The sequence below is a fragment of the Ailuropoda melanoleuca genome, chromosome 5, assembly GCF_002007445.2.
Source record: "Ailuropoda melanoleuca isolate Jingjing chromosome 5, ASM200744v2, whole genome shotgun sequence".
NCBI classification, from domain to species: Eukaryota; Metazoa; Chordata; class Mammalia; order Carnivora; family Ursidae; genus Ailuropoda; species Ailuropoda melanoleuca.
In genome coordinates, this window is record NC_048222.1 from 42,547,412 (window position 1) to 42,571,389 (window position 23,978).

General features: G+C 40.6%; 1 protein-coding gene across 1 annotated transcript; it reads left to right on the forward strand.

Moving 5' to 3' along the window:
• The first annotated feature begins 2,206 nt into the window (after window positions 1-2,206).
• Window positions 2,207-21,387, forward strand: MTFMT (mitochondrial methionyl-tRNA formyltransferase). The gene is made up of 9 exons (XM_002914247.4): window positions 2,207-2,476; window positions 4,716-4,925; window positions 6,825-6,947; window positions 8,186-8,288; window positions 9,432-9,507; window positions 13,650-13,741; window positions 18,528-18,606; window positions 19,470-19,552; window positions 20,950-21,387. The coding sequence occupies exons 1-9, from the start codon at window positions 2,256-2,258 to the stop codon at window positions 21,142-21,144; spliced, it is 1,182 nt and encodes a 393-aa protein (XP_002914293.1). The 5' UTR covers window positions 2,207-2,255; the 3' UTR covers window positions 21,145-21,387.
• Window positions 21,388-23,978: the final 2,591 nt, after the last annotated feature.

Below are 23,978 nucleotides of genomic sequence, written 5' to 3' on the forward strand. Positions count from 1 at the left end.
CAGCAATGGCTTCTCCTGCACTTGGAAGTGGACTTCCCCATACATTCCTCACTTACTACCATGAGTTTCAGAAATATTTCCATTTTAGCATCCTGGGAAAACTTCAGCCGTTATAATAATATTATGTTCAGGTTTTTAAAAAGAAGTGTGCTGCAAATCAAGAGACCATCCACTAGAAAATAAGATGTCAATGGCAGGAGACAGCCCTGTGGAGGGAAGAAAACAGATCGGCTTTGGCTCCTCAGATGAAGCAGTCGCTGTGCGGTTGGTCGAGGGCGCCGTGAGCAGCTCCAGCAGCTCTGGGGAGCTGGGCTAGCTGTGGAGATCTCACACTGCTGCAAATAAATCAAATGTAGGATAACACAGGCTAACTCAAGGAGAGAAATGACATAAACACAAACATAGAGAGTCACACTTTAGACAGTGGCCAGATTCCAGGATGGAAATGCAAATGACTATTTGGGTTGCATTTATAGGTCGGGTTGTATGGAAAATATCCATTTTTAAATATATTAGAATCAGGGATGCCTGGGTGATTCAGCAGGTTAAGCGTCTGCCTTCGGCTCAGGTCATGGTCCCAGGGTCCTGGGATCGAGCCCCCTGTCGGGCTCCCTACTCAGTAGGGAGTCTGCTTCTCTCTCTCCCTCTCCCTCCATGTGTGCTATCTCTCTCAAATAAATAAATAAAATCTTTAAAATAAATAAATAAATAGATATTATTAGAATCCTATTCCACTTACTTACAGAGGATACTGGAACAAAACTTGATTGAAGGCATGGAAGGTTTGGGGTCTCATCTCTCCCTCTTCATATATGATCAGATGAGCAGAATCACTGAAAATACAGTCTCCCACTTCCTCTTAGCCTCTCTCTTTTCTATCCAACACACAGGTGAATTTGCCAATGTTGATGAATAATGAGACAACTTCCTTCAATAATTCCAAATTGTGTGAGAAGCAGCGGTTTCCACATGGAAAAACACATTAAACCCATTCAGGCAAGGGCTCAAGGCTTCTGGGAAGATATCTGAACTTGGCATTGAAGAATGGATTATCATTTAGAGAAGTGATATGAGGAGGGAAGTCTAGAAGGAACTGCAAGCAGGGGAGCCTGGGAGGCTCAGTCAGTTAAGTGTCTGACTCTGGTTTTGGCTCAGGTCATGATCTCCAGGAGGTGGGATAGAGCTGCGCCTCTGTCAGGTTCCGTGATGGGCTCAGAGTCTGCTTGAGATTCTCTCCTTCTGCCCCTCCCCCTGCTCTCTCTCTAAAACAAAAATAAATACATCTTTAAAAAAAAAAAAGAAAGAAAGAACAGCAAGCAAGGCACAGAAGCAGGGATGCGCAGAGCTCATAATTTGGGAAGAAGGATTGATCCAGGGTCACTGGGTCTAAGACTGTGATGGGGAAATATGGTAAGAGTAAGACTAGAAGGGAAAGCCAGTCTCCACTTGATAGCCATACTGTGACCACACATGAGAAGACCACTGTGTAGGCCTCCGGAATACAGAATCTAAGCACTAAAGTTCCTTACAGTTCTTCCGGGAACAGCTTTCCCTGCTGTTTTTCCCTGAAAATCTCTCCTATGGTATTCTCTGTGTGGGAGGGAACCCACAGGATAGGTGCAAGAGTGGGGCCTTAGAGTCATCAGAATGACTGTGAGCAAGTAACTGAACCTCAGTTTCCTCGGGTGCAAAATGGGGACTTCGATCTGCCTAGTACATAAGGATTGCCATGAAGACCAAATGGTAAGTATCACAGGCTTTGGAGCAACATGAACTAGCTGTCAGGACCTTAGGTAGGTAATTACCTTCACTTCACTGAGCCTCGGATTCTCTTCAGTAAAATGGTTGTGATAATATCTACCTTGTATGCTTGATACGAGGATTAACTGAAATAATGGATATAAAATGCTTAGCCAAAGCATGGGATACAGTAAATACTCAGTAAATATTAATTCATAATTATGTAATAAATGATATTTCATTGTCTGAAAACACATGATTTGCTCCCAAAAGAATTCTTTTGGGGAGACTGGCTGAATCGTGCAAACAAATGCAATAAAAATCACGCTTGAGTCGGCAAATGCCTACAGGAGCTCCAACACAGGCGAGTCACGCCTCCAACCACACAGGCCACGCCTCCAGTCCCTAGCAGACCCCGCCCACCAGCTCCTTCCCCGGCCCCGCCCCTCCGGCCGAGCACGCTCACCCCCTTCTACTCTGACGCGCCTGCGCAGGATAGGCCGCCCCCGGAGGCGATGAGGGTGCTGGTTCAGCGCTGCTGGGGGCCTAGGCCCGTGGGTGGCGGTCCGAGCGGTAGGCCGATCCCCCAGTGGCGAGCGCTGGCCGGGCTCGGCGGGTTCCCTGGCGGGGAGGATGGCCGGGCCGTCCGAGTCCGCGAGAAGCCGCCCTGGCGGGTGCTCTTCTTCGGCACCGACCATTTCGCCCGCGAGACGCTGCGGGCGCTACACGCTGCCAGGTACCGGGGCCGGGACTTGGGGGGGCCCGGCTGCCGAAGGTGCGGATGCCGAGCCTCTGCGGCCGGCCTCAAGGGTTTGCACTCCTCGTCAGGGAAAGCAGCAGGGCCGGAAGGGTCTGGGCCCAGTGTTCGGCGTCTCCGGGCGCCCGTCGGGTTCCTCTGGTCTACGCTCCCGCTCCGGGCTCTGTCTCTGTTCTCCAAACGCTACCGGGCGCCCCGCAGTGCGAAGCCGGCACTAGTTAATCGCTTTGCATACATCACCTGTGTCCTCTGCCACCACCTTCTTGCCCCATTTGTGTGTAGGGAAACTGGAGCTCCGAGAGGTTAAGCGATTGAGCAAGGTCATCAGCTGAGCAGGTCGGGCCTTGAAACAGAGTCTGACTTCGAAGTCCTCCCCTTTCCACTACCTCCTTCTACCTACTGTTCATTCATTTGTACCTTCCAGTCCTTTGGGCTTCTTACCAGGCACAGTGCACGCCCATGTCTCACTTTTCCGCTCCCCATCTCCTTCCTGTATACAACGGGATCCAGCTTTCTGGGGCTGAAATGAGGACACAGTCCGAAAACGAACTATTCTTAACTGAATAAATTTATAAATCAGAACTCTTAGGTATATATTTAGTATTTCTACGATTTAACAAATGCCATTTACTGGGGGAGGAAAATTGAGGCCCAGTCTGTTCTGAAAGTCCGTGCTATATCGTGGCTCGACCCAACTACACCGCTCTGCCTGCCTTCCCCCATCCTCCATTTGTTATTTTCCCACAGCGTTTTCTCCTGATGCACCCTCAACGTTCATTTGTCATCCCCATCAAGTCCTCCCTACAGATTCTTCACAGCAGCCTCTCCTATTGACATCCCCATCAATCCCCTCAAATCATATTTCTCCCTCCACCATTCTGCTGTGCGCACACACCTTGAAATGTTCTCTTCACACACGTTCCTTTTGCACACCTTCCATGATGTACTGTCCATACGCTGCTTTCCCTAGATTGTCTCTAGAATCTCATGGCGTGTGTTTCTGCTGATGATTTGCTTAGCAGCCCCATTACTCCTGTGCTTTGTCTTTAGGGCCCTCCTATACACTCCTTTTCTCCTAACTCCTCAACACATGATGCAATACCGGGTAAATAAACTAACACCCCCTGGGCACTGGACAACGATGCAACAGGTAAAAAGGAAGAGGTAGTACTAAGTGTACTGCTATGGAATGATGCCCACGGGATATATTTTGGGCTTTATTTATTTATTTATTTAAAAGATTATTTATTTATTTGACAGAGATAGAGACAACCAGTGAGAGAGGGACACACAAGCAGGGGGAGTGGGAGAGGAAGAAGCAGGCTCACAGCAGAGGAGCCTGATGTGGGGCTCGATCCCATAACGCCGGGATCACGCCCTGAGCAGAAGGCAGACGCTTAACCGCTGTGCCACCCAGGCGCCCCTGGGCTTTTTTTAAAATGTATTTATTGGATCAAGGGGCACCTGGGTGGCTCAGCTGGCTAAGCCTCTGCCTTGGGCTCAGGTCCTGATCTCAGGGTGCTGGGATTGAGCCCTGAAGCCTCTCTACTCAGCAGGGAGTGTGCTGCTCCCTCTCCCTCTGCCCTTCCTCCTTGCTTGCCCCACGTATTTGCTCTTTCTCTCTCTCTAATAAATAAAATCTTTAAAAATAAATAAATAAAAGTATTTATTGTTTGACTAACACATGGTTGTGGTAAAAATTCAAAAGGTTCAAAGGATATACAGTGAAAAATCAGTTCCTTCCACCTCTGTCTCCCATTTTCCGTTCCTCTCTTCAGAGACAGCCACTGTTTTCAGTTTCTTATTCTAGAAATGTTTGCTGGATAGACAAGCAAATGTATATTTAACCCACTTTTTAAAAAGACTCACATAATAGTAATATAGTATTGTTAAGAGGGAAAAAACAAAACGCAGAGCAGTATATACAATATCCTACTTGTGTAAAACCTCTGTACCATATATGTTTCTGTATGCACAGGAAGTTTCTAGAACCATGCTATCCAAACAGTAGCCGTTAGCCACATGTGACTCTTTAAATTAGAAATAATTAAAATTAAATAAAAACAAAAACTCAGTCTCTCAGTTTTATTAGTTTTACTCAATTATCCGCAAATGTTTCATGAATTTAACCCTTAGAGTCCTGTGGAAGTACGTGAAGCAGTTTAGCTTTGAGTCATTGCCCTAACACTCACATTTTCTTTCAATCTTTCCAACTTAGGGAAAACAAAGAGGAAGAGTTAATCGAAAAGTTGGAGGTGGTCACAGTGCCCTCCCCATCCCCAAAAGGACTACCGGTGAAGCAGTACGCTGTCCAGTCTCAGCTTCCAGTGTATGAGTGGCCAGATGTGGGATCCGGAGAGTACGACGTTGGAGTGCTAGCTTCATTTGGCCGACTTTTGAGTGAGGCTCTTATTCTTAAATTTCCCTAGTAAGTTTTTTTTTTAAGGGAATACAGTATAGAGCCCTTGGTCTTTATATATGGGCCTGTTGTTAAAATGCAGTGATTTGAATTCTAATTCTGCTTTCTTTACTATTTCCTCTTAAGAGAAAAAAATGTGTTAGTGCCATGAATTGTTGAAATGGGTGTTGCTCTTGGTCTGTGGGCTCTCACCCCCCTCCTTTAAATTACATATAGATGCTGACCGTTCCCTGATGGGTCCCTCCAGTTCAGATCTCTCCCCGAGCTCCAGGCCCCTGACACCCACCGCCTCCTCCACACTTTGGCTTGGGTGTCTGATAGGCGCCTTACATTAAAGATGTCCTAAATTACATTCCTGAACTTTTGCCCAAAACCTGCTCCTCCCCAAATCTTCATCTCCGTAAATGGCAACACCACCTTTCTGGTTGTTCAGACTCAAAACCTTTCAGTGGCTCGCGATTCCTTCTCTCACACCACACATCCAGTCCATCAGGAAATCCTATTGGCTCTGCCTTTGAATTCTAGATAGAATTTACCTATCGTTCTGCAATCCGCCACCCCCCCACCCCCCCGTGTCTGCTGTCCTTGGCCTTCTCAGTCTTACCAACCCGGCAGCCAAAATGATCCTTTTAAAGCAGAGGTTGGCTCATGTCACTGCTCAAAATTCTCTGTTTTTCCATCTCATTCAGAAGTCGTCAAAGTCCTTATAGGGCCTATAAGGATCTGCCTACCGGGTTTGGCTCTCTGGCCTCATCTCCTCATGTTACTCCTCAGGTTCACTCCACTCTAACCACACTAGCCTCTCTGCTGTTCCTTGAACTTGCTGAACATTTACCTTCTTCAGCATACTTACTGTTCCCTCTGCCTGGAATGTCTGCAATATGGCGTATTCCCTTACCTTCTTACGGCTTTGTTCAAGTGTCTCCCTATTGGTAAAACTTTCTGTGACCCCTGTGAAAACTGTCATCTCCCACCCAGCACCCCTACACCTTCTCTGCTTTATTTTCCTCCACAGCCCTGAGAACCATCTGGCAAACTTTTTACACATTTTTATATTGCTTATCTCCCGCTTTTAGCATGTGAGCTCCCTGAGGGCAGAATTTTTCCTCCTTTGGTTCAGTGTTGCTTGTATCCCCAGCACTTAGAATATGGGGTGTGCTCAGTAAATATTTGTTGGGTAAATGAGACGGGTCTGAACAGTGGAATTTTGAATATAAGACTCGTATACACGCACTCCCAAGTGCATATTCCTGCAGTGGATACATCATCAAACTAATCACCTTACTTAGTAAGTGATTTAAATCGCTCATCTCTGGGCAGTAGGTGTGTTGGGATGAACAGGGAAGGTGAATGGATCATTGGATGGGGATTCAAGAAACTTGTTTTAGGCATTCTGTGTGCAAACTAAATAGGGTAGTTGGACTAAACTAAAATATTCACATTGTCCATGAGACACACAGGAGGGTTTGAGTGTTTCTTCTCCTACAGCATAAAAGGTATTTTTTGCTTTTATTTAAAAACTCCCAGGGATTGCCTGGCTGGCTCAGTCAGTGGAGCGTGTGACTCTTGATCTCAGGGTTGTGGGTTTGAGCCCCATGTTGGGTGTTGAGATTACTTTAAAAGTAAAATCTTTAAAAACTCCCAGACATCACAGATGGTTGTGGGACGTCTTTGGGACAGTGAATAGTTGTCCTTTTTCTGTTTTTAATTGAGTTTCATTGGTCTCTTATGGTAAGAGAGTAAACTTAACCTCTGGCTCCCTTTACAGGTGGTATAAGACTACATTCAACTCTTGTTTTTCAGACTTTCTGGGGAAGCATAACGCTGAAAAGTCGCGTATTTGTTTAGGTAGCAGGAACTAAATGGTAAAGTCCACTTGCACACTCATCTCTGCCTTTTCTGCCTCAGTGGCATCTTGAATGTCCATCCCAGTTGCCTCCCGAGGTGGCGTGGTCCAGCCCCTATAATCCATACCGTGCTTCACGGAGACACAGTTACTGGAGTGACGATTATGCAAATTAGACCTAACAGGTAGACGATATTTTCTTTTCTCGAGACTTTGTGGTTTGAATGTTGATGTCTGTTTGGAGGGGACATGGAAGTGGATGAATGGATGGTGCTCACTAATTCCTCGAACCCCGGAGTGCCTTCCCTTTCTGTCTTTTCCTGGTTTCTGATATAAAATATATGCAGTTTGTGGTTATGTAGTGTCTCTCTAAGTCCTTGTGAAATGTTTAACTTGTTAATTGAAATTATGTTATTAACAGCTGGATTTCTATAAAAAACCATGTGTAAATGAAAGATGGATTTTTGGATGTGAGTTGTAATGAATCTTGCCTCTGCTGGCCTTGGTTTCCGTGGTCAAAAAATTTGGGGACCCTGATTAAGACCACATTGTATGCCAATGTGTAATATAATCGTCTTAAACATTTAATTTTTTTTATCCTACTGTAGTCTAAAGCAGGATTATATTAAGCCTCTATCTGTCATCACCTAATGTCCCTGTAGAAAACAATTCACAATTTCACAAGAACAACTGCATACCTGGGATTTGCTTTAATTTACTTCAGAAAATGAGAGGGGCAGATGAAATGAGTTGCAAAACGTTGACAATTCTAAACTCTGGGTGATGTTATTTGGGGATTCAGGAGACTGCAGTCTGTTTTTTGTGGATGTTTGTGGATGTTTTGTGGGTGTTCCATAGTAAGCATTTTATTAAAGCTCATAGGTTAAAAATAGAATTAACAACTACACAGTTTTTAAAATAAAGCATATTTCTAATGAAAACCGATAGCCAGTATTTGTGGAGCTTGATGTAAAATATAAGACTGTGGGAATGCAAATACACTTGTACTTACAATCACCAGTGATTATAATCCAGGCAAAACTCTAGTCCTTTGAGAAAGGAAATATAGAAAGAAATCATTACGAATTTCTTAATGGTACTTCCTTGGAAAATAAATTTTTTGCTCCATGTCTTCATTGTATAAATAGAAACTTTTTAAATACTATTTATTACTAAAGGTGAAATTATTTGCAATGGCAATTAAATGATATGCAACTTCATACTTTTCACCTTTAGGAAAAAATTGATTTAAAATCTGTGTACAGGCCAGATTTTGCTTTCCCTTCTTTCAAACTGACATTTCTCTTTTGCTAATGGCTCCCAGTCAAATCCACAGCCAGGGTTAAACTATCCTTGTGGTATGTAAACACTCATGTCCACCTATTGATCTGAAGAAATGTTATTTGCTTTTGATTTTTGGTAGGTTCGATGTTGGCCCAATCCTCAAACAGGAAACGATTCCTGTGCCGCCTAAGAGCACCGCCAAGGAGCTGGAGGCAGTGCTGTCAAGACTGGGGGCCAACATGGTACAGTTCTCTAACGTCCCACTGCTCTGTCCTCATTTACTAGGTCTCTGAGCTGTCGGTGGTGCAAATAACACTTCTGTGATGTGTCATTTTCAGCTTTTTGTTTCTTTTAAGTGATTTCTATCCCTGCTTCCTAAAATCGAGGTTGGCATTTCTCATGTAAATCTTTGGGAAATGTACAGAAAGGGTACTTAATAAACGCTCTCCGGAAACACGGGAGCTTCTGTGCCCCCCCCCCACATTCCAGTAAGGGCTTGAGACACTCCTTCCCAGTTTCACCCTCCAGTTCCTAGACTCACCCGGCGCCCCTGTCGGACTGACCAACAGCCATTCCCTCGGTGACCCTGCCTGCCTCTCGCTTCTGTGCCTGCGCTGCGGTCGTTGCCTCCGCTCACGCTGGAGTTCTAATGACTGCTGACTTTGTGTAGCTTGAATCTGCATACTGTCGGGCTGAGTGAATGCTTACTGATCAAGTCAGTGATATTATGAACTAGTTAATTTTCTGTAGAGGATAATTTTTCCCCAACTCTCTAGATGGTGCTTCCTAATCTAGGCACTCACCTCAGAAACCGTATTGTAATAGTGGCTGTCAGTTTTCAAGCACTGGCTCATGGGCCAGGGCTATTCTGGATCCTCTGTAGACTTTTTTTTTTTTTAACCTTCCCAAAAAACAAATTTTGAGGTAGCCGTTACTGTCGCCAGTTTTTAAGGATGATGACACTGAAGGCCACACAAGTCTAATAACTTTTCCACAATGACACACGAGTAGGTGGTAGAATTGGGATTTGAACCCAGAACTGTGTGACTCCAGAGTACATTCTCCTTCTTTGAGGCTCTGTTGCCTTCCCTCCTAGGAGTTAGAGTGTGGGTTCCTGAGCCCACCCTGTCCTGACAAGAAAGGGTTGCAAAGCCAGCCAAGCTCAGCTTCTGGAAGCACATCATTGCTCTGTCCTCTGCAGAGAGCAGCATCTCCTCTGAGATTCCATTGAGGGGACCTGTGTGGTCACAGCTTAAGGCAGTTTACCGCCCTACCCTGCCACACAGCTCCTTCAAAGCATTCGATAATGGCATGGTACTGAATGATAATGTATTTCTGCTTTTGTTCTTTTCATCTTGAATATGTTGCTCTCCCTTTTTTTTAAGCTTATTTCGGTTTTGAAAAATTTGCCTGAGAGTTTGAGCAATGGAAGGCAGCAGCCAGCTGAGGGAGTGACACATGGTGAGTGAAGGCTGCAGAGACCCTTACCTCCTTCACGAGGTTTTTGTCTGTCAGGATAGCACCTGAACGCTCCGACTTTCCTGGCACATTGCCCTTGATTCTGGCTAAAGAACGAGTGCCCACTTGTATGTTCCTTTCCAAAGAATGGCTGGTATGGTCTACCCTTCCCTCTTAACATGCAGTCCCTTGAAGGATTGGGAATTTTTTCCCTATTCTTTATATTGAAAAGTACCAAACACAGAGGTAAGTTAAAAGATGATGAATACGAGGGCACCTGGGTGGCCCAGTCGATTAAGTATCTGACTCTTGGTTTGGGCTCAGGTTGTGATCTCAGGGTCGTGCGATTGAACCCCACATCAGGCTCTGCGCTCAGTGGGGAGTCTGCTTTAGACTCTCTCTTCCTCTCCCTTTGTCCCTCCCGCGATCTCTCTAAGATAAATAAATCTTTAAGAAAAAAAAAAAAAGGTGAATACCTATTTAACCCAGACTCCGCAATTAGTAATATTTGGCCATATTTTCTTTCTCTGTATATGTGTTTATTTAGTATATATTTTTAAATTTCTGCTTAATCCTTTGAAAGTGTGCATCATAATTTTTCATTCCTAAATACTTCAGCAGGCATCTCTTAAGTGAAATGAATAGTTGCCTAATAGCATCTAATGCTCAGTATGTAAATATTCCTAATTGTCCAAAAACTTATTTTTTAGCTGTATAGTTTTTCAAACTAGTATCTAATTATAATTAGTTGGTATGTCTCTTTAATCTAGAGTAATTCCTCCATTTTTCCCCCTCCATGTCATTGACTTTTTGAAGACAATAGGTTAGTTATCTGTGTCATTCCAGTGTTGTGTAACTTGTTTTTCTAGCCTTTGTATTTCTTGTGAATTGGAAATTCTAAAGGCTTGATTAGACTTAGGCTTGAAGTTTTTGGAAAGAGTATTTCATAGATGAGGCTGTATCCCAATGGTATTTGTTTCAGTTTGTTGAGGTTGTCAAAAGGATGCAGGACCCAACTTTAGGGGGCTCCCACTGGCCAAATTTGGGATGACTTGAGCAGCACAAAGAATTATAAATGTAATTAACTGTAAAACACAGTAAGTGAAAATCCATGAGTCAAATTATAATTTAAAAAACTCATTTGCCACCATAATTGGAGGTGATTATGGCACCAGCTTCTTACTCTAAAAATTGGTAGAGAAAGAATTAAGCATCGGTCCTGCCATTTTAGGATGAACAAAGATTCATCTTCAATTAATGAGGAAAAGCTCTTCTTTACAGAATAATGCCAAATATTAAAGGTAAAAGGAATTGGAAAATCACCATTTTGCAATCCCTAATGAAATAATTCATTCAGGGAAGAAATACCAACGCATGCCGAAATCATTATGTGAAAGGTTGTTAGAAAACAGGATGTTTGCATGGTGCCAAAGCATTGCCCCACAGCCAACTGCAAAGAGAAAAACAAATCTTTACACTGGACTCAACCAAGTGATCAAACTGAACTTCACCAGCCTTGACGCAGCCTGGTTTCATGGCTCACTGATGTGACATCCAAAGACTAGAGCTTTGGATGAGAGAGAGGTGACGCTTCTCTGAGTATATCCTTTTTTAATTTTATTTTATTTACTTACTTGACAGAGCACAAGCAGAGGGAGCATCAGGCAGAGGGAGAGGGAGAAGCAGGCTCCCAGCTGAGCAAGGAGACTGATGTGGGGTTTGATTCCAGGACCCTGAGATCATGACCTGAGCCAAAGGCAGACACTTAACTGACTGAGCCACCCAGGCGCCCCGACGTCAACTAGTTTTTGAATGCTTCCTTGCTTTCTTTTATAAGATGTCCCAGATTCACCTTATGAATTCTCTGTCCCCTGTTGGAATCGGCCATCTCTCCCTTGTTTGTTTTAGTGTGTGGGAGGGTGGTATTTAGAAGCCATCTGGTACAGCAGTGTGTCAGTGGACAAGGTGAGGCATTATATTTTTAAAATAATATTTGAATTCATACCGTTACTGATTCAAATTTTATTTATTTATTTATTTATTTATTTATTTATTTATTTATTTATTATTTTTATTTATTTGAGAGAGCAGGGGGAGGAGCAGAGGGAGAGGGACAAGCAGACTCCATGCTGAGCATGGAGCCCGATGCAGGGGCTCAACCCCACAACTCTGAGATCATGACCTGAGCTGAAATCAAGGGTCAGACGCTCAACCGACTGAGCCACCCAGATGCCCCCTGATTGGAATTTTGAATTTCAGGGTTTTTCTTATATTTTCTTTTAAACTGAATATCTTTTCAAAAGTTCATACTGACCTATTTATTTAATTGCTAGGCATTAAATAATTTCAAAATTACAACACCAGTGTTACTATGAACAGTAAAATTTTTGAGTAATATTTCATATTTCTCTGCAGATTTTTTTTTTTTGTCCATAGAATATATCCTAAGAATGTGCAATCAGAGTACTGTGTCCAAAACTTACTGGAGATGATTATTTTTTCCATGTGGTTTTGTTACCTCGTTTGATGTATAGATAGGTTTATTTGTTTCAGTTTGTATTCAATTTTCAGAGTTGCTTTTCTCTTTATGATTAAATCTTATTTTTTGAATCCTATAAAACATCTGTAAATGATTAAAAAATTTAAGCTGAGAAAGTATACTCAGAGAGTCTCACTTCCATCCCTAGCTGCTCCTCCCTATTTCCCTCCCTCTGTGTATGAGTAATTTTTATGACTTTCTGATTTAACTTTCCAGTTGTTTCCTTTTATCAAAATAAGCAAATACCACATATTTTTTAATTGATTTTTCCTTTATTCTTCCACAAAAGGTGGCATAAACTATATACTATTTTGTACCTTTGGTCTTCAGGTTTTTTTGTTTGTTTGGTTGGTTTTTTGTTTTTGTTTTTACTTAACAGTGTACCCTGGAAATCCTTTCCTATCAATAAGAGATTTTCCTTGTTCCTTTTTATGGCAGTATAGTTCTCACTTGCGGGGATGTATCATAATTTATTCAACAGATCTCCTATTGATGGACCTTCTGGTTGTTCCCATACTTGCTGTTTCAAATAATGCCATTATAAATAATTTGAAGCATATGTTACTTCCAAATCAAATAGTCAAGAAATTGCATCTTGGAGTAGTTTTAATTTACATTACTCCTGTGAGTGAGGTCGAAGATCTTTTTGTATGTTTAAAGACTACTTATATTTCTTTTTTCCAGGAAGGAACATTATATCTTTTGCTCATTTTTCTGTCACATTTTTTATCTTTTTCTTCCCAGTTTTTAGGAGTACTTTATATGATAGATATAAATAAATCTACATAATAGATATAAAGTAGTCTTGGATATAATATTATTATATTAATATTGCATAGATACATATTTTAGATTAACATGTAATTACACATTTTACATTTGTTATAAAAAGATCTAAAGTATTGTGATAAAATTACAAATACTTTCAGGTTTTTGTTGTTGTTGTTGTGTTGTTGTTTTTTAAGTAATCTCTACACTCAACGTGGGGCTCGAACTTACAAACCCAAGATTGAGAGTCACGTGCTCTACCAACTGAGCCAGCCAGGCACCCCCATCATTTGTTTTTAGATTTGATTTGTGAGCTTTCTTTTTGTCTTTTAAAAGCTTATTTTTATGTAGTCATATTTGTCATTCTTTTCTTTAATTGCCTCTGGATTTTGAGTCATTGTTAGAAGGGCTTTTTCTACTCCCAGGTTATAAAGAAATTCAGCCATTTTTCTTTTACTATTTGTATGATTGATTTATTTTTACTTTATATTATGGAAAATTTCAAACATACACAAAAGTTGAGAAAATAATACAGGTTCTCTTATATCATTCAGCATCAGTAGTTACCAGTTCAAGGGTGCTTGGGTGGCTCAGTCTGTTAAGTGTCTGCCTTCCGCTCAGGTCATGATCCCAAGGTCCTGGGGTGGAGCCCCACATCAGGCTCCCTGCTTAGAGAGGAGCCTGCTTTTCCCTCTCTCTCTGCCCCTCCCCCTACCTGTGCTCTCTCTCTCTTACTCTGTCCCTCTCAAATAAATAAATAAAATCTTAAAAAAAAATAGTTATCAGTTCATGGATGTCAAACCTGATATTTATTCTTGCTCTTGGCTTTATCTTGTAGCCCCTAAGATTTCTGCTGGTACCAGCTGTATAAAATGGGAGGAACAAACTTCAGAGCAAATAATCAGACTTCATCGTGCCATTGGAACTATAGTAAGTTGGAAGTCAGATTGCACTTTTACCTAATTGTCTGTGTGCATGTGTAATTTATTTTCAAAATATTTTTATTTAGGAATGAATCTCAAACCAAACCTAAGAATCCTGAAATTCATTTTATTCTTAAAACTTTTAATGTGATAAAATACACATAAATTTGCCATTTTAACAGTTTTTAAGTGTATAAATCAGTAGCATTCAGTACATTCATATCATTGTGCAACCATTGCCACTATCCATCTCCAGAACTTTTTCATCATCCCAAACTGAAACTCGGTACCCACCGAACAGTAAATCCCCCAACCCCCTTCCCACAGTCCCTGGTAACCACTGTCCTACTTTTTGTGTCTTAGAATTTGCTTATTCTAGGTACTTGATATAAGTGGAATCATACCATCTTTGTCCTTTTGTGTCTGGCTTATTTCTTCATTAGAATAATGTCCTTAAGGTTCATCCATGCTGTACCATGTATCAGAATGTCATTCCTTTTTAAGTCAGAAAAATATTCCATTGTATGTGTATATACCACACTTTGTGTATCCATTCATCAGTCAGTAGAGGTTTGGTTGTTTCCTCCTTTTGGCTATTGTGAATAATGCTGCTGTGAACATTGGTGTACAAATATGTTTGAGTACTTGCTTTCAAAAGTTCTTTTGTGTATATGAAATTCGTTTTTTAAATATTCTTTAAACTTCAAGTTTTTATATGGGCCTTAGAATTCACCAAGCATTTTTAAATAAATAAATAAATATATATATATATATATATATATATATATATATATATGGCAGTTTCCCATAACCAAGTTTTATTACCCATTTCATAGATGAGAGGAATGAAAGTGAAGCAGTGAGCTTCAGGGTGCCCCATTACAAAATAGTGAACCTAAATCCCCTGACACCTAATCCAGTGCTTTTTCCAGTATGTCTTTCTGCCCATAGCCAATTTTTTACAACTGAATTCTTAAATCCTCAATTTCTACAGGTGGTACACAAAATGGAGTTGTAACTGTAACTTATTTATTAAATAGTTCTTTATTTATACTTACAGTATTTATTAAATACCAATTAAAATATCTGGGGCGCCTGGCTGGCTCAGTCAGTGGAGCATATGACTCTTGATCTCAGGGTTGTAAGTTCCAGCCCCACATTGAGGGTGTAGAGATTACTTAAAATCTTTTTTAAAAATTAAAAAAATACCTATTAAAAAACCTGAGTTAAATTCTTAGTTCTTTGACAAATGTATTGGGTTTTTCCCCCTTCATTTTGATAGCCTCTTGCATTGTTTGAACTTGGGGCCTACCAAGCGTGGGGTTTTTAATGGGTCACCTGTTATTAACATTGATTAAGATGGAGACCTGCCCTTGAATATCTAGCCTGCCAGGTTCTTCAGTGAGGGTCACAACCTCACATGTGGGTATCACCTGAAAAAAGAAACAATACAGAATCAGACTGCAAAGGAATAAGTAAAATTCTACGTGCAGATGACATGATCTTATATACAGAAAATCATAAAGAATCCAAAAGAAACTTTTAGAGCCAATAAGCAGTAAAGAAGACCTAATTGTTCATGGGGTGGAAGACTTAATATTGTTAAGATAACACTGAACCCCAAATTGATCCACAGATTCAACCCAATTCCTACAAAAATCCCAGTTGACGTCTTTACAGAAATTGACAAGGTGATCCTAAAATTCATACGGAATCGCAAGAGACCCAGAATAGCCAAAAAATCTTGAAAAAGAACAACAAAGTTAAAGAACTCACCCTTCCTAATTTCAAAACTTACTACAAAGCTACAGTAATGAAGACAGTGGGATACTGACATAAGGATAGACCTATTTCTCAGTGGAATAGAATTAAGAGCCCAGAAATAAACCTTCGTGTTTATGCTCAATCAATTTTTGATAAGGGTGCAAACATAGTTTGATAGGGAAAGAATAGTCTTTTTAACACATGGTGCTTGGACAACTGGATATCTGCAATTAGAAGAAATAAATTTGGATTCCTACCTCACAAACTCCAAATCGATCAGAGACCTAAATTAAGAGTTAAAATGATAAGATTCTTGGAAGAAAACATAGGGAAAATCTTCATGAACTTGAATCTTTCTTAGGTGGTTCTCAGATAGGTTGCCTACAGCCTAAGCAACCAAACTAAAACTACAGAAGTTAGACTCGAAAATTAAAAACTGTTGGGGCTTCAAAGAACACTATCAAGAATATGAAGAGACAGCCAATAGAATGGAAGAAAGTATTTGTAGATCATATATCTGATAATAGTCCGGTATCCAGAGTATGTAAGGATTTCTTACAACTCCACAACAAAAGACAAATGTGATTAGAAAATCAGCAAAGCATCTAAATAGATATTTCTTCCAAGAAGATCTATAAATGGCCACTAAACACGTGAAAAGATGATCACTTTCATTAGTCATTAGGGAAATGCAAATCAAAGCTGTACAGAGATACTGCTTCACACCCACTAGGATTGCTGTAATTTAAAAAAAACAGACAATAACAAGTGTTGACAAGGATGCGGAGAAATTTGGAACCCTCATACATTGTTGGGGGGAATGCAGACTGGTGCCGTTGCTATGGAAAACTAGTTGGACAGTTCCTCAAAGTTTAACACAGGCGCCTGGCTGGTTCAGTCTGTTGAGTGTGCAACTCTTGATCTTGGGGTTGTGAGTTCAAGCCCCATGTTGGGTGTAGAGATTACTTAAAAATAAAATCTTAAAAAAGTTAAACACAGTTACATTACCATATAATGATCCTTATCTTCTGCAATTCACCTTTCTTCTCCACTGAGAAAAAGCCTGTGCTATAACAGAATGAGGACTTGGGAGCCAGAAAGTGAAATTTGATTCCTAGAGCTGCTGTTTACTAACCAAGAGCAAAACCCGTATCTTCTCTGGGTTTCTGCTTTTTTACCTCTAAAACCGGGTTAATGACCATGTCCACAACTGCCAAGATCAAAGTAGATAAACCTCGTGAATTAAATCCACGCGAACCTATGATTTTGACAGTAATGATGGTGGTAGTGAAATGACTATATTCTTACCATCCCTTTCCTTTCTGCAGTGCTGATGATAAGGTGAGGATGAGCTTTACCCGCCTTAAGAACAGGAAGTGTATATTCCGAACAAGAACTATATGCCGGGCATATTTATAACTCTCAGTAAATGCAAACCTTTCTCTAGTTAGCATGTTTCGAAAGTATTTTGAGTTCTTTGAAAGAATAAAGTTACGCATGTAATAATTGTTTCATAGCTTTTACTAGAAGCAGGGGAAAGAAAAATAAGCCAGCAAATTATAGAAGAGGATATTGTACCAAAACATGTCTTATGTAAGATCGTGAACACCTATGAACTTTTCTTCAAATTTATTTAATTTTTCCATGTCATGTTCGAATCTTTGAAACAACCTAACTCTTCTGAAAATCAAATGTCCTCTTTAGGGGAGGCCATAAAGAGAGCATTGAGCTGAGAATGAGAAAACCTAGATTCTGGTCCTAGGCTCTACCTGTGTCTAAACTTGGGAAAATAGCTGCATTTCTCTGGGCCTCACTTTCCTTGTCTATGAAATAGAGGATTGAGCTACAGTCTGAATTTATTTACTTCAGGGAATTTGAGAGAACTTACTTGCTTGTAACATGTTAATTTTAATTAGTCTGAAATCAAAATGTGACGAAAGTGGTATTTCACATTATGGGGAAGGGTCAGATGGATTGCCCAGTAAATAGGGTTGGGACAACCAAACTGGTTAGCCATTAGAGGGAGAGGCCCTCAAATCCTGTCTTTGAAAGTCAAAATAAAATCTAGATGGATCAAGCATTTAAATGTAAAAGAGCGAAACCACAAAGAACTGAGGGAAAAGCACAGTTGAATAATTTTATGACATTTAATAATCTTAAAATAACATTAAATAATCTTAACGTTTAATAGTCCTTTTTAAGCTTGACGTGAACTGCTAGATCCATGAGAGGAAAAACTGGCTATTATTACTCCATAAAAATAAAAAATTATGCACAGGAAAAAAATTACTGTACCCAAGATTAAAAGTTTATACACTGGGCAACATTGCTATTAATAGTAGCAAGAAATTGAAAATAATTGAAACATCCATCATAAAGGTATTGTTTGCATAAATTACGGTATAGTCAAAATGGGAGTCCTGTGCCACAGATATGCATGCACTGATGAAAGTTGTCCGTGCTTCATTGTTAGGCAAAAATGTTCCTTGTGAGAGTACGTTCTAGATTTTTGTAGTATTTGCAGAAAAAAATACAAAGATATACACATCAAATTGTTAACAGTGGTTACTTCTGGGGATGGGAATACAGAATAATTTCTAAATTTTTTTAAACTTTTTTTTAAAGTTTTATTAAAGTATCTTTACACCCAACACGGGACTCAAACTCCCAACCCCAAGTTCAAGAGTCGCAAGCTCCTCTGACTGAGCCAGCCAGGCACCCCTACTTTATAAATTTTTAACATAATTGTCATAGTGCTTGTATTTTTTATAATGAGCATAAATTTAAATTAGAAATATTAATAAAGATACGAACATCGATTTTTAAAATAGTGCTTAAGACCTTATCAATTTTGGAGACTGACATAGGGGGTCACATCTGTGTTCTGTTTCGTAAGATTTAGAGACTCAGTTCCCAGTTCTTCTGTGACTGGGAGAGAAGTCAGACCAAATTAAGGCAAAATAGTAGTTGAAAAGGGTTTGGGGGTTGAGTGTATTCCATTATCATACGTTCTTTAATTTTCTTTGCAGATTCCGTTGCAGACTCTCTGGATGGATAATACCATTAAACTTCTGGATTTGGTAGAAGTTAATAGTTCAGTCCTCACTGGTACTAACTTTTGAGTAGCTGATCTGGAAAATGTTTTCACTATGTATACTCTATTTGAAAATGTGTCACCGTAGGTCACATTTATTAAAAAGAAGGATACTTTTAGTTTGTGTCAGTTCAGTAATGATAATATTTTACACTCATGTATTGTCTTATTCTTTGCAGTGTCCGTTCACATTTATTTTTTCATTCAGTCATCCTAAGAATGTGGGAAGTAGGCAAAGCAGTGTTACTATCCCATTTTAAGCTCTGTGATTTCCTACACTGAGGATTTCAGGGAGTGCAGAATGACTTGGTCAGTTTCATTCTGCTGAACATCATGATGAAAATCCCTGCACAGCTCAGCAAGAATCCTAGGCCAGGGTGTAGCATCTCATGACGTAGTCCATTCTGAGGCCCATCAGTGCCCTCCCAATATGGCGGACTGAAGGAGTGGGAGCCACAGAGGGAGTTGGTCAGCTCAGAGGGAGTCGGAGTTCCCCAGGAATCTAAGAATTGGGATTTGTTGGGTCATGGATGGAAGGGGCAGCTTAGATCCTAAGCTTCTTGTTTACCTCTCCACTGGTAGTTAGTTATTTCCCCCAAATGGTCAAAAGTTCTAAATTCGACATTTTTAGGTTGATCGTTGGTAAAGGACTTTGGGTAAAGGACTAGTAAGTTCCTATGTGTATGGAAAGCTTCCCTTTGGGTTTGAGATGCACACAGAGCACCATGGCTCCATCGTAAGCAGAGTCTGGGCATCAGCAGGTATGCCCTCCAGTATTAGTATTGCCTCCTGGGATGTTTTTTGATTTTTAAGCACCATGAAGTTACATAATTATTAACTCTCGTATCCCTCTCTCCCCTCCCCCCCAATTCTTTAGATCCAAAATTAAGAGGACAACCTGTTTTTCCAGGATCAGTAATATACCACAAACAGTCACAAATACTGCTGGTGTGTTGCAAGGTACATTCCTTTAGTTTTAAATTATACTCGTTTTACTGAGTTTATAGTTTATCATTTTTAGTTAAACTTCACTCAACCTTATCAGATTGAGCCAATGGACAGTTTAATTTTCTTAAGAAATGGTAGAGTCTCTTAATTTTTGAAAGTGATGAAGTTTTACCAAGGCATTATTACTGAAAGAAGATTCAGTAACTTTGGTGCTTTCTTAAAAGAAACTTGTATATTCTCAGTAGTCTAATTTAATTAACAAATTCTTGTTAATAACTAACAAGTCTCGTTTAACTAGCAACTCCTCTTGTTAACGTGGTGATCACAGAAGATCGCCATAGCAGAGTATCTGGCTGCACTGCTACAGTGCAGGTGTCCTACTTGCTTTTACCGTTTGACAGTGGTTAAAGAGGAGATGTCTTAACCTATTTAAATGACTTTAGAACCATTATTATTTTACGACAGCGGCCTGAGAAATGTTCACATTTCTTCCATTTCCTGATATTTTCCTTCATACGGTGTTTATGTGCGATGTTTCGTGCTCAAGAGGCCGTGTTTAAAGTGTGTGGTAGGGTGAGCTGACCTACGCAGAGTGTAGGTACGGAGCTCCCACATCAGGCCTGTCCTCATCTTTCTTCAGCTTGTTCTGGAACAGGCTAGGGTGCATATGTTTGCTGTCCTCGTCTGGGTCTTTATAGATCTATATTGCAGATCTGCAGTTTGCTCTCATAGAAGAAGCTGGGGTTGTCTGAACGTGTAGTTTAAGTCCCACCAGTTATGTCACCTCCGACAAATCATTCACTTCTCTGTGCATCAGTTTTCTCTTCTAAAATCAGTTTTCTCTGGGGATAATACTGGATCTGTCTACTTTGAGAGTGGTTCTATTTTTGATGACCAGTCATAATAAGATACACGGACATATCATGAAAACTGTGAAGTACCGTGCCAATAGGACACCACTTCTTTATTCTGCCCCCTTTATGTTTAAATAGGTTTAATTTATACAGGTCTGTACATTTGTTATCATCAGTAATAAACTTAGAGTCAAAGAATCATATGTGTTACTTAGTACAGTGGTATCTGCAGCTAGGTGTTTGGTAAAGATCTGTGGGTTTGTTTTCATGATAAAAGTTATATAAGCTAGGGGCGCCTGGGTGGCTCAGTCGTTAAGTGTCTGCCTTCGGCTCGGGTCATGATCCCAGTGTTCTGGGATCCAGCTCCGCATCAGGCTTCCTGCTCAGCGGGAAGCCTGCTTCTTCCTCTCCCACTCCCCCTGCTTGTGTTCCCTCTCTCGCTGGCTGTCTGTCAAATAAATAAATAAAATCTTTAAAAAAAAAAAGTTGTATAAGCTAAAATTGACCACCAGTTTTGCCACCATTGCCTGTTCACTCTTTGTCTTTTGCCCTTAGGATGGCTGGGTTGGTGTTCGATCAGTGATGCTCAAGAAAACACTAACAGCTACTGATTTCTACAATGGGTATCTGCACCCCTGGTACCAGAACGATTCCCAGGCTCAACCAAGCCAGTGCAGATTTCAGACTCTCAGACTTCCAACAAAGAAGAAGCAGGGGAAAAAAAATTGTTGCTATGCAACAGTGCATTAAGTAGTTAGGAAGTAGATGGACAAGAACCTACTGCATATTTGTAATTTATTAAAAGCTTTATTTACAAGGAATTACCTTGACTATCAAAGAAGATGACACTGTTGGAGGGAAAGGAAAGAAGATTATTGTCAAAAAGATGAATTACCTCACTTCCCATTTTTTGTTTAACAGTAGTTAAAAACCGCTTTTTCTATTTGAATAACAAAAAGATCCCTAAATAAAATTTTTATTTATAATGTGAAACTCAAGGAGATTTTATCTCTCCCTAAAAACAAATGCAGCTAACTAGTAACTAGTACACACACACACACACACACACACACACACACACTCACCCCTACTGAATAGAGGTTCTTTAAAAAAAAGTGCATCTATGAAATTGTTTAGATCGTATGTCCCCATTGATGATGCTGTCATTTCAGCAGTATTTAATCTACATTTCTGATTTTCAACAAGCAATAAAGTCAGCTCTTTAAATTTATCTACCATCTAGTTCTCATAAAGTAGTAAACATACATAATATTTAATCATCTCTGTCACATGAATCTGTACTATAATATTTTACATTTAGGTTTTCTTAGTGTAGGAACATGCTAACATTTTTCAACTTAATTGAGCCATAAAGGTTATTGAGCATATGGTCTGTGCAAACTCATCTCTGTCTCCAAGAGAGTCAAGCACTTCTGGGGCAGGAAAGGCCAGGTGTTGAATTTTTGAAAATCTTTACATATCAGCTCTTCCTGCCTAGATTCTATCAGTAAAAATCTTTTTCCGTTCATTAATTCATCCATTCCACATTTATTGATAGGATGATCATATAATTGGTCATCTAAATTAGCATAGTCATGAGTAAAGGAAGCACGTATAATAATTAACTCCTGGACAACAGGCAAACCAGGTTGTATAGACATCCATCCTATTTACTGAACACTTGCTGTGTTACCAGCCTTTATGCTGCTTGCTGGAGAGACAGAGATTAAATAATGTTTGGTATCTTCAATCTACTGGGGAGGCAAACATGTAAGCAAATACAATCCTGTTATGAATGCCATAATGAGGGCATCATGGAAGCATTAAGCCTTCCTCGGGATTCAGTGGAAGCTTTCTAGAGGAGGTAACACTGAATCCGAGGTTCCAGATGATGACGAGTTCACCACGCGGACTAAAGCATTCTAGTGCATGCAGAGGCACAGAGGCATAAAAAACACTATCTCACATGGGGTTACGGAAACGTGTTTCTTAACTGGATGGTAGGAGCATGATAGCCTTTTATTATCGTTTTTAAACCACAAATTTGCTATGCATTCTCTTCAACGTATGAGTTAGTTACATGCTTACAGATAGATGGGCACCTGGCTGGGAAGAAGCTAACAGTGGATCATGGAAGAGCAGCAAATGGCATGTTAAACACAGGGGAAAGAGCATAGTTTTGGAAGCAACTAGAAGAACTGACATGAATGGAATAGAGTGGATGGAGACAAGACAGGAAGAACAAGAAAGGAGGGCCACTTCACCGAGGACTTTGAAAACCACGAGACTTTGGACCTTTGTCTTCCATGTGATAAACAGGGAAGTGACGACCAGATTGGCCTTTCAGAAAGGTAACTTTGGTAGTGGGGTGGAAGGTAAAGAGGAGGTAAAAGCTGTGGCAGGAAGATCTGGTGGGAAGTTAGAAATGTGAAGATCTAAACTATAGCCACAGTTATGGGGTGGGGGGGGAAGAATTTATAAGATTTTTGCTATAGAAGTGAGAATGTGGGTTATCATTCAGGTATTCTATTCTGATGGAGAGTTTTGACTCCATCACTGATTAGCTCTTTGGTCTCTAACAAGTCACTTAACTTCACTGAATTTTAGTTTCCTCATACATGAAATGGGGCTGAAGATTTAAAAACAAAAAACAAAAAATACTCCCCAAATAGTTTTGAGAATCAGGGACTGTGTGAAAGTGCTTTTTTGCTGTTGTTTTCAGTTAATATGCATGGAGCACTTAACTTCCCCCTTCAGGGGCTAAGGTCATGTTATGGAATTCAGAGAGAATTCGAATCAGTGCCATCTAGGAACGTGCAGGCGTGCAGATGCGGTAAGTGCAGGGGACCTAAGGAACTGCCCGCTCGGACATTGCCACAGGGAGTGGAGAACCTCCCTGAGGGCACAGCTTTCTGCTGATCCCTTCTGCTCTCTTACTGCCTAGTGGTGAATGGTCTCAGGTCTGCCCCCCCCCCACATTCTGGGCAGAGCCTGTATTATTTCGCTAATTATTGTTGGCCTTGCTGGGCAGAATCTCTGATGCCAGATCTCCTCTAGCACTTGACCAGACTGTGAGTCAAGACCCAGTCCAGTCCCCATGATTTTACCTGCACAAAAAATACTGCCTAATGCTGCGTAGGGGGCTGTTGATGAGGCTGGGTGAGCTGGAAAGGGAAGCTGGACATCATGATTGGCACGATTGGTATACTTTGAAATACCTTTTATACCTATGAAATCTTGAGGCAAGAGGGCAAGACCCATCTCAGGGCAGTTTCCCATCCAGAGAGCCTCAAGCCCATCCTGGGCCTGGAGGGCAAACCCTAGGTTTAGAAATGCCATCTGCAGTTAGCAGTTCATTTTGAAAAGGTAAATGGTATACATCCCAGCTGGGCCTCAGGAAACTATATTTACAGTTTCAGGCCCCCTCTAGAAACCACAATCCAGTATGACTAAGCAGAGTTTCTCAGCTAAGCCAGAGTCACCTGGACCACCAGTTTAAAATGTAGATTACATACATACATACATAAAGTGTAGATTTCCCCCTCCCCTCTTTTTAAGTAGTCTCCACCCCAGCATGGAGCCCA